The 13,111-nt window shown below is 57.0% G+C and overlaps 2 protein-coding genes across 6 annotated transcripts; one reads left to right on the top strand and one right to left on the bottom strand.

The window, feature by feature from the left end:
* Positions 1 to 241: 241 nt before the first annotated feature.
* TP53I13 (tumor protein p53 inducible protein 13) lies at positions 242 to 6,433 on the bottom strand. 5 transcript variants are annotated; one of them, XM_021928210.2, is made up of 8 exons: positions 5,635 to 6,433; positions 5,155 to 5,417; positions 4,633 to 4,701; positions 4,346 to 4,387; positions 1,672 to 1,800; positions 1,339 to 1,539; positions 699 to 1,254; positions 242 to 588 (listed from the first exon to the last, which is right to left on the bottom strand). In XM_021928210.2, exons 5-8 carry the CDS (start codon positions 1,717 to 1,719, stop codon positions 476 to 478), a joined length of 918 nt encoding a protein of 305 aa, XP_021783902.1. In that variant the 5' UTR covers positions 1,720 to 1,800; positions 4,346 to 4,387; positions 4,633 to 4,701; positions 5,155 to 5,417; positions 5,635 to 6,433; the 3' UTR covers positions 242 to 475. The 5 variants fall into 5 exon arrangements, with proteins under 5 accessions (XP_021783902.1, XP_021783904.1, XP_021783905.1 ...); XM_021928212.2 differs by having other exon boundaries at positions 6,280 to 6,433; XM_021928213.2 differs by having other exon boundaries at positions 5,715 to 5,851.
* A 126-nt stretch (positions 6,434 to 6,559) lies between these two features.
* On the top strand, positions 6,560 to 12,744 carry ABHD15 (abhydrolase domain containing 15). The gene is made up of 2 exons (XM_003912545.5): positions 6,560 to 7,616; positions 10,921 to 12,744. Exons 1-2 carry the CDS (start codon positions 6,739 to 6,741, stop codon positions 11,444 to 11,446), a joined length of 1,404 nt encoding a protein of 467 aa, XP_003912594.2. The 5' UTR covers positions 6,560 to 6,738; the 3' UTR covers positions 11,447 to 12,744.
* Positions 12,745 to 13,111: the final 367 nt, after the last annotated feature.

Genomic DNA, 13,111 nt, shown 5'->3' with positions numbered 1-13,111 from the left:
TAGTGGAAGAGTTACTTTGGGAATATGTAACTATTCTAACATGTATGACAATAATGTCACCCTCCCACGAGGATACTCCTAAAGCCCCATGTCCAGGGACAGGTTGGCCAGCGGGGGCGGGCTGGTGGTGGCCAATCTGATTGGTAAACGCCTGCCTCAAAAAATATCACCTTCATGGCCTAGGACTAGGGTCCGGGTGGGAGTGTCTCTGTGCGGCAGATGCACAAGCTCAACTCCAGAGTCTACTAAAAATAATTTAATTAGAAACGGAGTTTTGGCAAGGGAGGCAGAAGCGGCTCCTTTTCTCCCCTTGGCCGCCCACTCAGCAATCAACAAAGAGGAAAAACCTCGCAGTGCTCCGTCAGGGCCGTGCCGCCGCCACCAGGGGGCGCCCTGCGCGCGGTCCACGTGGCAGAGGTCCACGTGGCAGAGGTGCGTGGAAGAGCCGCACGCCACAGTGGCAGGTCCTAGGCCATCACTCCGAGCTCTCGCCTTCCGGGCCGCTGTCCGGCGTGGGTGGAAGGAGGGGTCTCCGGCGGGAGCGCTTGACCCGGCGCGAGGGCTGCAGCAGCCTCCGCTTCAGCACAGCTGTGGGCCAGGCGCCGAGCAGTCAAGGGCGGGAGGGCAGGGAAGCCATGGGGGGCGGCGGGCCGGGGCCACGCAAGGTGGGGTGGGGGCCTCGGGTGGGAACTCCTCACCAGCCACTGTGTCCTGGCTGTCCGCTGTGGGCCCCCAATAGATGCTCTCCCCGCGTCGGAAGTTTCTGTGCAGCCGTGTGCAGAGCGTGGCCAGGGTGAGCAGCACCAGCAGGAAGGTTAGGGCCATGGCAGCCCAGGCGGCCTCTTCAGTGCGTGGGGTGGGGCCGCGGGCTGCCCGTGGAGGCGCTGCTGCGCGAGGGGCCGGGGAAGCCTGACTTGAACAGACACAGCCCCCAGGGCTGCCTTGCCCGTTGAGCACCTGAACCTCTGTCCTGGAGCTGGCATTGCCTCCAGGCGCCCCGGGCAGGAAGGAGACAGTGGGCACAGATGGGGCATTACTCTCCCTACCAGGGATTCCCACCATGGGCTGCCTGGCCTTCAAGCTCCCTGAGGAAGCAGAGGGAAACCTCAGGGCTGAGCGAGTGGGCTGGGGACCAAGGGCAGCCCGCAGCCTCCGTCTTTTGGCACCATTGGGAGAGGGCTGCCTGGGCCCTTGAGATGTCACTTCTGTGCCAGGGGGCCGCCAGCTCCGCAGAGCGAAGGCCAGAGCCAGGGCCTAAGAAGAGGGGAGACAGCAATCACCCTGCTGCCCCTCTCAGAGAACCCAAGGACCAACAAGCCTGGGCCCAGCGCCTCTCACCTGCACACACCCTCTCCGGCACAGCCTCCCTCTACCCAGGGTTGGCTCGGTGGGCGCCAGCCCTGAAAGGCTTTCACAGTAGATCCATGCCTTCTTCTTCCTCTCCTTCCTCCTCCGCCTCCTCATCAGCCAGTGGGCGGCCCAGGTTGGCTCTACCCAGGCCATCTCCAGCGCCAGCTCCCATGCAGTCAGCACCAGGGGCTATGAGAGGAGGTAACTGTTAGAGCTACGAGGAAGGTGGGGGACAAGCAAGAGAAAACCCTTGAATTTTTCTTTCCCTGCACACAGGGCCTTTTGCCAGGGCCAGGCAAACACCTTTCATCAGCTACATACCCGATCCTGCGTGAGGCTGGAGTCAGGGGCGAGGGAGGGGTTAGCCATACAAGCATAGGCCAAGAGGGCAAGTTGGAACTTCAGCCAGGGGTGGGCACAGGGGTGGTAGAGGAAGGTGACATCCTCAGCCTGGAGGAAAGGCACACAGACATCAAAGCAGGCCCAGAGCCCTCCCAGAGAATCTCAAGTTCTCCCATCCAGGGGGCCAGTTTAAAGGTACTCCAATAAGCTGGATGGCTCTTCTGCCTTCAGGGTCCAGGAAAGGACAAAGGGCCCTGGGTATTGGCAGGTACCTGCTCTTGCCTCTGAGTGTTCCTTTCACCCTTCCTTTCCATCAAGTGCCACCCTTCAAAGCTCACAGCATGCCTGGATAATCCTGCCAGACTCAGACCACACTCGAGCTATATTTCCCCGCAGGTGTAACAATGGCTCTACACGTTCACAATCCAAGCCATAAGCATCCCCCAAATGAAGACCATCAATCCGATCTATACAATCTCCCAAGAGCATCCAGATACAGAGCAGGCAGGCAGCAGGTGCACAATCTCAGGATGGAAATACTCCATCAATCATTCATTACTCTTTGATTGAGTTGACTTGGTGCTCAGTGTTGTGCTAGATGCTGTAGGAGATGCCAAAGAACTCCTGGACTCTGCTTGCAAGGAATGTATGAGAAACTCTGGGAGGCCGGGCGCGGTGGCTCAAGCCTGTAATCCCAGCACTTTGGGAGGCCGAGATGGGCGGATCACGTGGTCAGGAGATTGAGACCATCCTGGCTAACACGGTGAAACCCCATCTCTACTAAAAATACAAAAAATTAGCCGGGTGCGGTGGCGGACGCCCGTAGTCCCAGCTACTCAGGAGGCTGAGGCGGGAGAATGGCGTGAACCCGGGAGGCGGAGCTTGCAGTGAGCCGAGATTGCGCCACTGCACTCCAGCCTGGGCGACAGAGCGAGATACTGTCTCAAAAAAAAAAAGAAACTCAGGGAAACAACTAATGCAAATAAAAGAGCAAACTAATAAAACTTAGGGATTAGTTGCTAAATTATCAGAGATAAATTCAGAGGAGGAGGGGAGGAATAAAGGCTGATGCCATCAGGCAGTGTCTCAGGGGGAGCTGACTCCTGCTGGGGCTGGGAAGAGGGATGGGAGAGTATGACAGGAGGGGAGGGAGCTGCACTCTCTGATTCAGGATAGGCCAGGTGTGGAGGAGAATAAACAGGAGCAAAGGGGCTGTGCTGGGGGCGAGGCTGGAACTCATTTATGTGGCAAACAGCCTGACACAACTGGAGAGGAACCAAGGATGTGGAGAGGTCAGACGAAGCTTACTTAAGTAAGGCCTGAAAAGCCAGGCCAGAGAGTACGGCCACGATAAGGTGGGAAATAAGGAGCCATTGACAGTTTGTGAACAGAGGAATGACTTCATGAAAGGGTGTTTGAGGAAAGGAATCTGGTAGGTGGCAAAGTGAGGCAATGACTCTTGGCCTGGAGCTATTTTTTTTTTTTTTTTTTTTTTTTTTGAGACAGTCTCGCTCTGTCAGCCAGGCTGGAGTACAGTGGCACGGTCTCGGCTCACTGCAACCTCTGCCTCCCTGGCTCAAGCAATTCTCCTGCCTCAGCCTCCCGAGTAGCTGGGATTACAGGGGTGCGCCACCACGCCTGGCTAATTTTTGTATTTTTAGTAGAGATGGGGTTTCACCATGTTGGCCAAGCTGGTCTTGAACTCCTGACCTCAAGTAATCCACCTGCCTCAGGCTCCCAAAGTGCTGGGATTACAGGCATGAGGCACTGTGCCCGGCCAATTTAAGTTAGGTATTTCAGTCCAGGCATGGTGCCTCACGCCTGTAATCCCAGCACTTTGGGAGGCTGAGGCAGGCAGATCACTTGAGGGCAGGAGCTCAAGACCAGCCTGGACAACATGGTGAAACCTCGTCTCTACTAAAAATACAAAATTAGCTGAGGTAGGTGTCACACGCCTGTAATCCCAGCTGCTCGGGAGGCTGTGGCATGAGAATTGCTTGAACCTGGAGGCAGAGGTTGCAGTAAGTGCCACTGCACTCCAGCCTGGGCGACAGAGTGAGACTCCATTTCAAATAATAATAATAAATAATAATAATAAGTATTTCAAAGGAAAAATCAGAGGAGCTGGCAATGAAGATGGAGAGGCTGCCACGGAAGCTGAGCCTGCAGTGTGGAGCCTGGGAACCAGAGGCACACTCCTTCCACTTTGCAGCTCTGTACTGTCCCCGGTGCTGGCACACACCCTCCCTCGCTGCTCACAGGTAGAGACAAAATTCATACCCTCTCCTACAGAAAACTAGGGCCCACAAAGTCAGGAGACTTCCCGCTGTCCCCTCAGGGAGCTGGAGCCTGGGCTTTTTCCAGCTACTCTCAGAGACAGTTCCGCTCACAGCCACTTGTCCACAGAGCCAGCTACCCAACAGCATCCTGACACAGTACTGCAGATGACAGACCTATGGCTCACTGTCTTTGAGCCATCCGTCCTGGGGCTGATCTGTCCTGGGCTTGGAGGTGGGGTGGAGAACTAGAGCCCTGCCTCTGCCTGAGGGAAGTGGTAGGGAATGGGGCCGATCAGCAGAAAAGGTGGGGAAGCCTGCTAGGAGCTCCTGTCTCCAGGCGTGGACACCAAGGGTGGGCCCCTGCTTGTACTCACCCGTCCTGGGCTCACTTGTGTGTAGGTCACTCTTGGTGACACCTATACATGGGGAAAGAACAGAGCTTAGGGCAGCTGGGGGACTCCGTGTGTGTGTGTGTGTGGTGGGGAGGGGACGGCAGGCCCCAAGCGCCAGGCTGGGATGGAGAATTGGCTACTGAGGACGGAGGAACGGGCAGAGGTCCCCAGATGGTGACTGTGGAGGGTGCGGAGAGAGCGGAGAGAACTGAGCGGGACTGGGCTAGCCTTTCACACCCCTCTCTCCCTGGGCCCTCCAGGGCTCCTACCTGCGGGGGCAGAGGCCACAGGCCCTCGGGACAATGGGCTCCCGCCTCCTCCGCCGGCCCAGCCACCACCTGTGAGTCCAAAGCGCAGAGCTGGGGCACTGGACACGACGAGGCCCTGCCCTCTCCCTCCCCAGGCCCAGACCGCCAGCGGAAGAACTCCGCGTCCCCCTCGGCGCGCCACTCCTTCCAGGACGAACTTTTGGCAAAGCGCTTTGAGCTCCCGGGCCGAGGCCTTCCCAGGAGCGGGTCACCTTACCTCGCTGGGACCCAGGAGCCTCGCAAGGGCTGCCAAGAGAAGCAGCTGGGGCGAAGGCGGAGGAGGCGCCATCCCAGGAGGCCCCAGGCCCTGCCCGCCGCCCTGCCAGCGAGAGAGCGCGCGCGTCCAGCCCCTCCAGCCCCAGCGCCGCCCGCGCCGCCCGCGCGTCCGCAGGCCCTGGGCTCGCGCGCGCCCCTCCCCTAACAGTGGGCCCCCGGTCTCGCCCCGCCCCAATGCCCGCCCACAGCAGTGGAGCGTGCGCGCACGCGTCCTAAACCTGAAGCCGGAAAAGTTAAGTGTATGAGCCGGGTCAGCGCGTAAGTCTCAGCAGGGCAGGCGGGGGCCCCTTGTCTCGTCCGGGGATTCGTCTCAGCGCGTCCCTGCAGCCTGCAGAACACAGCTGCAGCGCCTGTATGGGATCGTGGAGCGGGGTGTAGGGCCGGAAATGGGATCCCTGTGGACCCGGTGGCCCAGGCCAGGGAGACGGTACACTCCTCTGGCAAACCCGCTTCAGATTTGTCGGTGTGACCTGCAACGAGAAGAGGGGCAGAATCATTAAAGCAGGAGGAACTGCTGAAGGGAGAGGGTCCCACCTCTGGAACTTCGCCGTCGGCCCACCCCACTCCCGCCCTCGCAAATAGGGTCCGAACCCGGAGGAACCTCTGGGGTGTCTCCGCTCCCCAAACTCTCCAGACCCAGAAGCCCCGGGAGGCCGGAGCCGGCCGAGAGGCTGCTGTGTTCCCTACCTCCGCCGTCGCCCAGCGGTGGCGGGCGCGCGTCCAGAAAGAGACTGGTCGCCGCGGGATGGGGAAGCTACAGGCCTCACCCCCAGGAGGTGCGCTGGCCGGCCCGCCCCGCAGCGGGGCGCTGGTTCTGGTTCCCTCTTCAGGATTTGGGGGGAAAACGTGGGTAGAGAGCGAGGGGTCGAGATGCCAATCCCAAAGTTTGGAAACAGCGAGAACGTGTTATTTCCTTGGTCTCCCATGCACCCCGGTTTACGAGGCGTTCCTTGTAGGTCGGACGGGCATCCCTGTCGCAGGGCGCCTGAGTGTGTCCTTTTCTCCGACTGACTCTCGGAGGCGTGGGGCTGCTCCTTCTGGGAAAGCCCCTCCCGGGCTGAGGATTTCCTTTACGTGGAGCCCCGAGCTCGCCGGGACGGGGGCCAGGAGTCCGCGGGGCCCGCACTGATGCAGGCAGGGAAGCAGCAGCCTCCCGCCAGCGGCTCGGACGCCGCGCCCGCCCTCGCTGGCCCGGTGCGGGACCCCGCCCAGCCAAGTTATTGCGGGGCTGCGTGGGTGGGCTGGGGAGAGCGGGGCCGGTTGAGGGCAGAGCGCGCAGCCGCCGCCCCACGGGGGCCCGGGAGCCGGCGCCCGGAGCTGCGACTTACTCACCTCTCCCTTCTGCTTCTCTTCATCGGCCTCTGAGGGCGCAGCGCACAGGGTCTGGCAGAAGACCCTGATGGCAGTCGGGTCCCCAGGCCTCGGCCTCCAGTCCTCCCACGTTTCTATGGCCAACACCGCTCTCCCCGGCTCGTGCCCTCCCCACTCCCTTCCGGCTGCCGGCGCGCCCTCCCTCCCTGGTGGCAGCGGCTCCTCTCACCCTCTGCTCCCACTTGTTGCAATTGCTGTACAAAGGGCCGGGGCAGAGGTGGGGGCCGGGCGAGGGCAGCCGGGCCCGAACTGGCTGCCTCTGCCGGGCCACGGCCAATCCAGAGCGCGCCCGCGCGGGAGGGCCCTGGGCAGCCGCCGCCGGCGGGTGGAGCCGCGGGCAAAGCGCGGAGCTCGTGGAGTAGACGGCCCTGCCGCCTGCCGCCCGCCGCCCGCCGCCCGCCAGGGCTCTCTGGCTTCGCCATGCCGCCGTGGGGCGCCGCCCTCGCGCTCATCTTGGCCGTGCTCGCCCTGCTCCGCCTGCTCAGCCCGCGGCTCCGGGGACCCTGGGGGCGCGCCGTCGGAGAGAGGACCCTGCCGGGGGCCCAAGACCGAGACGACGAGGAGGCGGACGGCGGAGCCCCCGGGGACCAGTTCAGCGACAGGAGCGAGCCACTGCCGGGCGGGTGCAGCCTTGTCTGCAAGCCGTCGGCCCTGGCCCAGTGCCTGCTGCGCGCGCTGCGGCGCTCGGCGGCGCTGGAGCCCGGCCCGCGCTCCTGGCTCTCCGGGCCCCACCTGCAGACCCTCTGCCACTTCGTCCTGCCCGTGGCGCCTGGGCCTGAGCTGGCCCGGGAGTACCTGCAGTTGGCGGACGATGGGCTGGTGGCCCTGGACTGGGTGGTGGGACCTTGTGTTAGGGGCCGCCGGATCACCAGCGCCGGGGGCCTTCCTGCGGTGCTTCTGGTGATCCCCAATGCGTGGGGTCGCCTCACCCGCAACGTGCTCGGCCTCTGCTTGCTCGCCCTGGAGCGCGGCTACTACCCGGTCATCTTCCATCGTCGCGGCCACCACGGCTGCCCACTGGTCAGCCCCCGGCTGCAGCCTTTCGGGGACCCGTCCGACCTCAAGGAGGCGGTCACATACATCCGCTTCCGACACCCGGCGGCGCCGCTGTTCGCGGTGAGTGAAGGCTCGGGGTCGGCGCTGCTACTGTCCTACCTGGGCGAGTGCGGCTCCTCCAGCTACGTGACAGGCGCTGCCTGCATCTCACCCGTGCTGCGCTGCCGCGAGTGGTTCGAGACTGGCCTACCCTGGCCCTACGAGCGGGGCTTTCTGCTCCACCAGAAGATCGCCCTCAGCAGGTGGGTAACGGAGGCCGCAGACCAGAATGGAAGGAATAGAGGGCCTGAGCTGGCTAAGAAACAGAAACAGCTCTGCATAGCATTGGAACAAACAGGCGTGGGCTAGTTTGGGCAAAGTTCTCTGAACGCATCTTCCAAAGCCTTCCAAATCCTGTAATCTAGACAGAACCGGGGAAGCGGGTTTAAAGGTCATCGGTATTACTGTGCTAGAGCAGGGACTGCTGCCCGGGCCCCTTGCCTCATCTCAGCACCCCCAGCTGTATCCTAGCAATTTGAGCACCTGGCCCACGACAGCAGAGATACCTGACATTTACCACTTAGCCTGCAGCTTGACAACTCAGCAAAGAGCACTCCGGAAGCCACTGCAAACGATTATCTGCCCAGAATGTTTACTCACAGTTTCTAAGCCTGGAGGTGACAAGAATCAGAAATATGGTAGCATTTGAGGCCAGGTGCAGTGGCTCCCGCCTGTAATCCCAGCATTTTGAGAGGCCAAGGCAGGAGGATCACTTGAGCCCAAGAGTTTGAGACTAACTTGGGCAACATAGGGAAACCAGTCTCTACAAAAATTTCTTTTTTTGATTAGCCGGCTGTGGTGGCATGCATCTGTGGTCCCAGCTACTCAGGAGGTGGAGACGGGAGGATCACCCAAGCCCAGAAGTTCAAGGCTGCAGAGAGCCTTGGTCAGGCCACTACACCCTGTCTCAAAAAAATATATATATATATGTATATACACACACAGACACACACACACAGGCATTTATTAAAATTATTTATTTTATTTATTTATTTATTTTGAGACAGAGTCTCACTCTGTCACCCAGGCTGAAGTGTAGTGACATGATCTAGGCTCACTGTATCCTCCGCCTTCTGGGTGCAAGCTATTCTCCTGCCTTAGCCTCCCAAGTACCTGGGGACTACAGGCGTGCACCACCAAGCCCAGCTAATTTTTAATATATTTTTTGGTAGAGGTGGGGTTTCTCCACGTTGGCCAGGCTGGTCTGGAACCCCTAACCTCAAGTGATCCGCCTGCCCCAGCTTTCAAAGTGCCAGGATTACAGGTGTGAGCCACCGTGCCCAGCTCTTTGTTTGTTTGTTTTTTGAGGCAAGATCTTACTCTGTCACCCAGGCTGGAGTGCAGTGGCGGGATCACCACTCATTGCAGCCTTGAGTTCCTGGACTCAGGTGACATTCCCAGCCTGCACTCTGGCTTTCTTAGGAGAGGGCAGAATGAGGTCGAAGTCATTATGGCAACAGTGTGGTGTAGCAGAAAGACTTGGGATGTGGGGGTCAGACCCCCACCTCAGCTTCCCGAGTAGCTAAGACTACAGGCACATGCCACCATGCTCGGTTAATTTTTGTATTTTTTGTAAAGATGGGATTGTGCCATGTTGTCCAGGTTGGTCTTGAATGTCTGGACTCAGGGAATCCACCTGCCTTGGCCTCCCAAAGTGCTGAGATTACAGGTGTGAGCCACTGTGCCTGGTCAGAGATGAACATCTAATTTCAACTGAGGCTGGATTGAGCTACTCAAAAGACGGAGCTGCCCATCCTGGCCTCCTTGTCAGAATGCCAAACCCTCTCCAGGGGGCTAGAAACAGCATAGATGTTCTCTGTTACCCAAAGCAGTTGCTCTGAGGCCCCTATTTAGGAATCCACCCAGTAAATTACAGACTCAATTGCTTCCTCTGCCAGGCAGCACACTCTGTAGGAATATCTACCCCAGTTATACCTGATCAACATCACACTCATGTGACATTACCAGGACAGGATGTTAGTTTAAAAAAAACAAAAATAAAAACAATGAATGCAACCTAAAGTCAAATATGAATGATTAGCAGACGTGTCACCTCCTGGTTTGGTTACTCTGAGCCAACAAGTTCTTCTAGGAGCAGTTCAGGAGGTTACAGTTCATAGCAAGTTCTCTACAGAGGGCCAGAATTTGAGGTTAGGAGGAGAACTGTCAGCAGCTGTGAAGTCAAATGCTGCCCCTAGGGCACATCGGCAGGTGCAGTGATGCTGTGAATGACAGGCCTAGTGGGCACCGTCTTCACATAAGAAGGAGGGAGGAGGAACCCATTGTTGTGCTGAGAAATGCCCACCCATGTGGCTGGATCTTCCCACTTCCCTAGAGAAGCCAGACACCTGCATTTTATGTGAAATCTTCTAATTTTATTATTTTATTTATTTATTTATTTATTGAGACAGAGTCTCACTGTCACCAGGCTGGAATGCAGTGGCATGATCTTGGCTCACTGCAACCTCTGCCTCCCGGGTTCAAGCGATTCTCCTGCCTCAGCCACCCGAGTACCTGGGACTACAGGTGTGCACCACCACACCCAGCTAATTTTTGTATTTTTAGTAGAGCTGGGGTTTCACCATGTTGGCCAGGATGGTCTCGATCTCTTGACCTCATGATCCACCCACCTCAGCCTCCCAAAGTTCTGGAATTGCAGGCGTGAGCCACCGTGCCTGGCTGATTTTATTATTTTATTTTATTTTGTTTTGTTTATTTATTTATTTTTTATTTTTTTTTTTTTTGAGACGGAGTCTCGCTCTGTCACCCAGGCTGGAGTGCAGTGGCCGGATCTCAGCTCACTGCAAGCTCCGCCTCCCAGGTTCACGCCATTCTCCTGCCTCAGCCTCCCGAGTAGCTGGGACTACAGGCGCCTGCCACCTCGCCCGGCTAAGTTTTTTTTGTATTTTTTAGTAGAGACGGGGTTTCACCGTGTTAGCCAGGATGGTCTCGATCTCCTGACCTCGTGATCCGCCCGTCTCGGCCTCCCAAAGTGCTGGGATTACAGGCTTGAGCCACCGCGCCCGGCCTTTGTTTATTTTTTTAAACAGGGTCTGTGTCACCCAGCCTGGAATGCAATGGTACAGTCATAGCTCACTGCAGCCTTGACCTCCCAGGCTCAAGCAGTCCTCCCACCTCAGCCTCCTGAGTAGCTGGGACCATAGGCTTGAGCCACCATAACAGGCTAATTTTTTTTTCTTTTTTTTTTTTTTAGAGATGGGTTTTCAGCATGTTGCCCAGGCTGTTCTCAAACTCCTGGACTCAAGCAATCCACCCACCTCGGCCTCCCAAAGTGCTTGGATTACAGGTGTGAGCCACCGCAACCAGCCTCATCTGGTTTTAAATGATGGCCATGAAATGAAATTTTTTCAAAGCCCTAAATGGCCAAAGAAAGCTTCTGTGGCCAGATCTGGCCTGCGGGCTGTCTCTCTATCTCATCTGCTGTCACCTGATGTTCTCATTCTTCCCTCTCTTTCCCACCTTCCCCACCCAACAACTCGCTGCCAGGTATGCCACAGCCCTGGAGGACACTGTGGACACCAGCAGACTGTTCAGGAGCCGTTCCCTTCGAGAGTTTGAGGAGGCTCTCTTCTGCCACACCAAAAGCTTCCCCATCAGCTGGGATACCTACTGGGACCGCAACGACCCCCTCCGGGATGTGGACGAGGCGGCCGTGCCTGTGCTATGTATCTGCAGTGCTGACGACCCCGTGTGTGGACCCCCAGACCACACTCTGACCACTGAACTCTTCCACAGCAACCCCTACTTCTTCCTCCTGCTCAGTCGCCACGGAGGCCACTGTGGCTTCCTGCGCCAGGAGCCCTTGCCAGCCTGGAGCCACGAGGTCATCCTGGAGTCCTTCCGGGCCTTGACTGAGTTCTTCCGAATGGAGGAGAGGATGAAAGGGCTGAGCAGGCACAGAGCTTCCTTCCTTGGGGGCCGTCGTCGCGGGGGAGCCTTGCAGAGGCGAGAGGTCGCTTCCTCTTCCAACCTGGAGGAGATCTTTAGCTGGAAGCGATCATACACAAGATGAGAGACCTGGCCCAAGAACCCCCAAGTCCTGCAAAGAAAAACACAGCTGGGCAAGGGAGAGTCCTGGAAAGATGGGGTGGACTGAACGGAGGGAGCTCTGGCTCTGTGCTCGTCATTCAGTCCCTCTCTCTTAAACTGGTGCCTTGAAGGAGATGGAATGCCCTGCGAGCCTGCGCTCACTTCATCCTCAGCAGATCTCCTGCCTGGCCTCTGCTCAGCATATCCCTACTCATCCGGTCAGCAGCGGAGTGTTCCAGTCACTGTCTCCTATCACTGACATCACAAGCCAAAGGATGGCACTTTTTCAACCCATGGACACAGGAGAAAGTGCCCTCTTATTGGCAGTGACTAGAGGGATGAGACGTTTGTGTATGTCATAGGGCAGTGACCCCGATTCTCAAGCTGGAGCCACTTGATGTCATTAGGACAGGATGTTTGTGTCTCGGCCCCACTTCCCTCATTTGCTCTGTGGTTGTGGCGCCCTGCTTTGACCGAATGCTCTGGCACCTGCGGCAGCAGGCTTGTGTGTGTGAGAAGGGCAGCAGAGGCAGTGGGGCTGGCTGGTGAGGGCCCAGCAGCTAGAGAATGTGAACGTCCATCTCAAGGAATGTGAAGGTCCAGTCTCTCAGAGGAGCTCTGCAAGTCCCAGCTGGGAATGGGGCTGACCTGGCCCCCAAGCCTTATTGAAGAGATCCCAAGGGTATTTTACAAATAGGAAGCGCTCTCATGCAGGGTCTGAGGGCTTTGCTAGACCATGATTCAAGGAGTCACAATCTTGGCTACCCTACATGCTCCCTCTGGCACCATTTCAGGGGATTACTCCAGAGAGCTGCAGCCAGAGCTGTTTATCTCCTGAGATGTGGACTTTCTCTAAATCAAGAAAAGTACAAACCTCATAACTTAGGTGTTTTCTAGTTAGTTGCTCCCTTTTCTGATGGTACTACTGGCCTCTCCCTTTCCAGAGCCAGGAGACACATCTGGGACCAGAGGAAACAAAAGCACCAAGAGGTTGACTAGAGCTGACCAGTGATTTACAAATATTTCACATTACAATGTTTTGTCTGCTCAATTATTCAAAAGGCCATCCCTTTAAAGGCAGAAAAGCTTCCTCTTAGATCTGGCCACTCAGCAACTAAGTGGGTATTTGGTTTTATGAAGAATAATGCTGAGGACTAGAGATAGTACATCAGAGATAAGATACAGTATACAAGTTGATCTAAATATTCTGGTTTGGATTAGGCAATTAAATTTTTTTTGGCAACAGGACATATGTTTCCATGTGTTGCTAAGATTCAAAAACTTTACCCTGAAGTTTTATTTTAATCGTCCTTGAGAAAGAGGGCTCCTGTTCTGACCTCACAAACAGCAAAGCAGTTGTAAAGAAGAGAGCTGCTTATACCAAAACCCACATCCCAAGACTTGGCATAAAGGTATTCCTGAGGCCATGATTTCAGGTTTGGATAATCTTGCCCCAGCCTTGTTCTTCTAGATCAAATCAGAAGAAACTTTGAAATAACTCCAAGAATCTGCACTGAAATGTAGACAACACTCGATTGTCTAAGGCACATTATCCTGTTGTGAAAAATTATCTCCCTCCTGGCAGGGAGCTGTGGTGCACACCTGTAATCCCAGCACTTTGGGAGGCCGAGGTGGGTGGATCACAAGG

Source organism: Papio anubis, chromosome 17 (genome assembly GCF_008728515.1).
Source record: "Papio anubis isolate 15944 chromosome 17, Panubis1.0, whole genome shotgun sequence".
NCBI classification, from domain to species: domain Eukaryota; kingdom Metazoa; phylum Chordata; class Mammalia; order Primates; family Cercopithecidae; genus Papio; species Papio anubis.
This window is presented reverse-complemented; position numbering and strand designations above follow the sequence as displayed.

Bases quoted from the DNA above. Each gene is read 5' to 3' on its own strand.
- ABHD15 (XM_003912545.5), top strand. From the start codon at position 6,739: ATGCCGCCGTGGGGCGCCGCCCTCGCGCTCATCTTGGCCGTGCTCGCC. The intron at 7,617-10,920 runs GTGGGTAACGGA...ACTCGCTGCCAG, and splicing joins CAGAAGATCGCCCTCAGCAG to GTATGCCACAGCCCTGGAGG.
- TP53I13 (XM_003912546.4), bottom strand. From the start codon at position 4,960: ATGGCGCCTCCTCCGCCTTCGCCCCAGCTGCTTCTCTTGGCAGCCCTT. The intron at 1,540-1,671 runs GTATGTAGCTGA...CTCCTCTCATAG, and splicing joins CCAGCCTCACGCAGGATCGG to CCCCTGGTGCTGACTGCATG. The intron at 589-698 runs GTGAGGAGTTCC...CCTGGCCCACAG, and splicing joins CAGCCAGGACACAGTGGCTG to CTGTGCTGAAGCGGAGGCTG.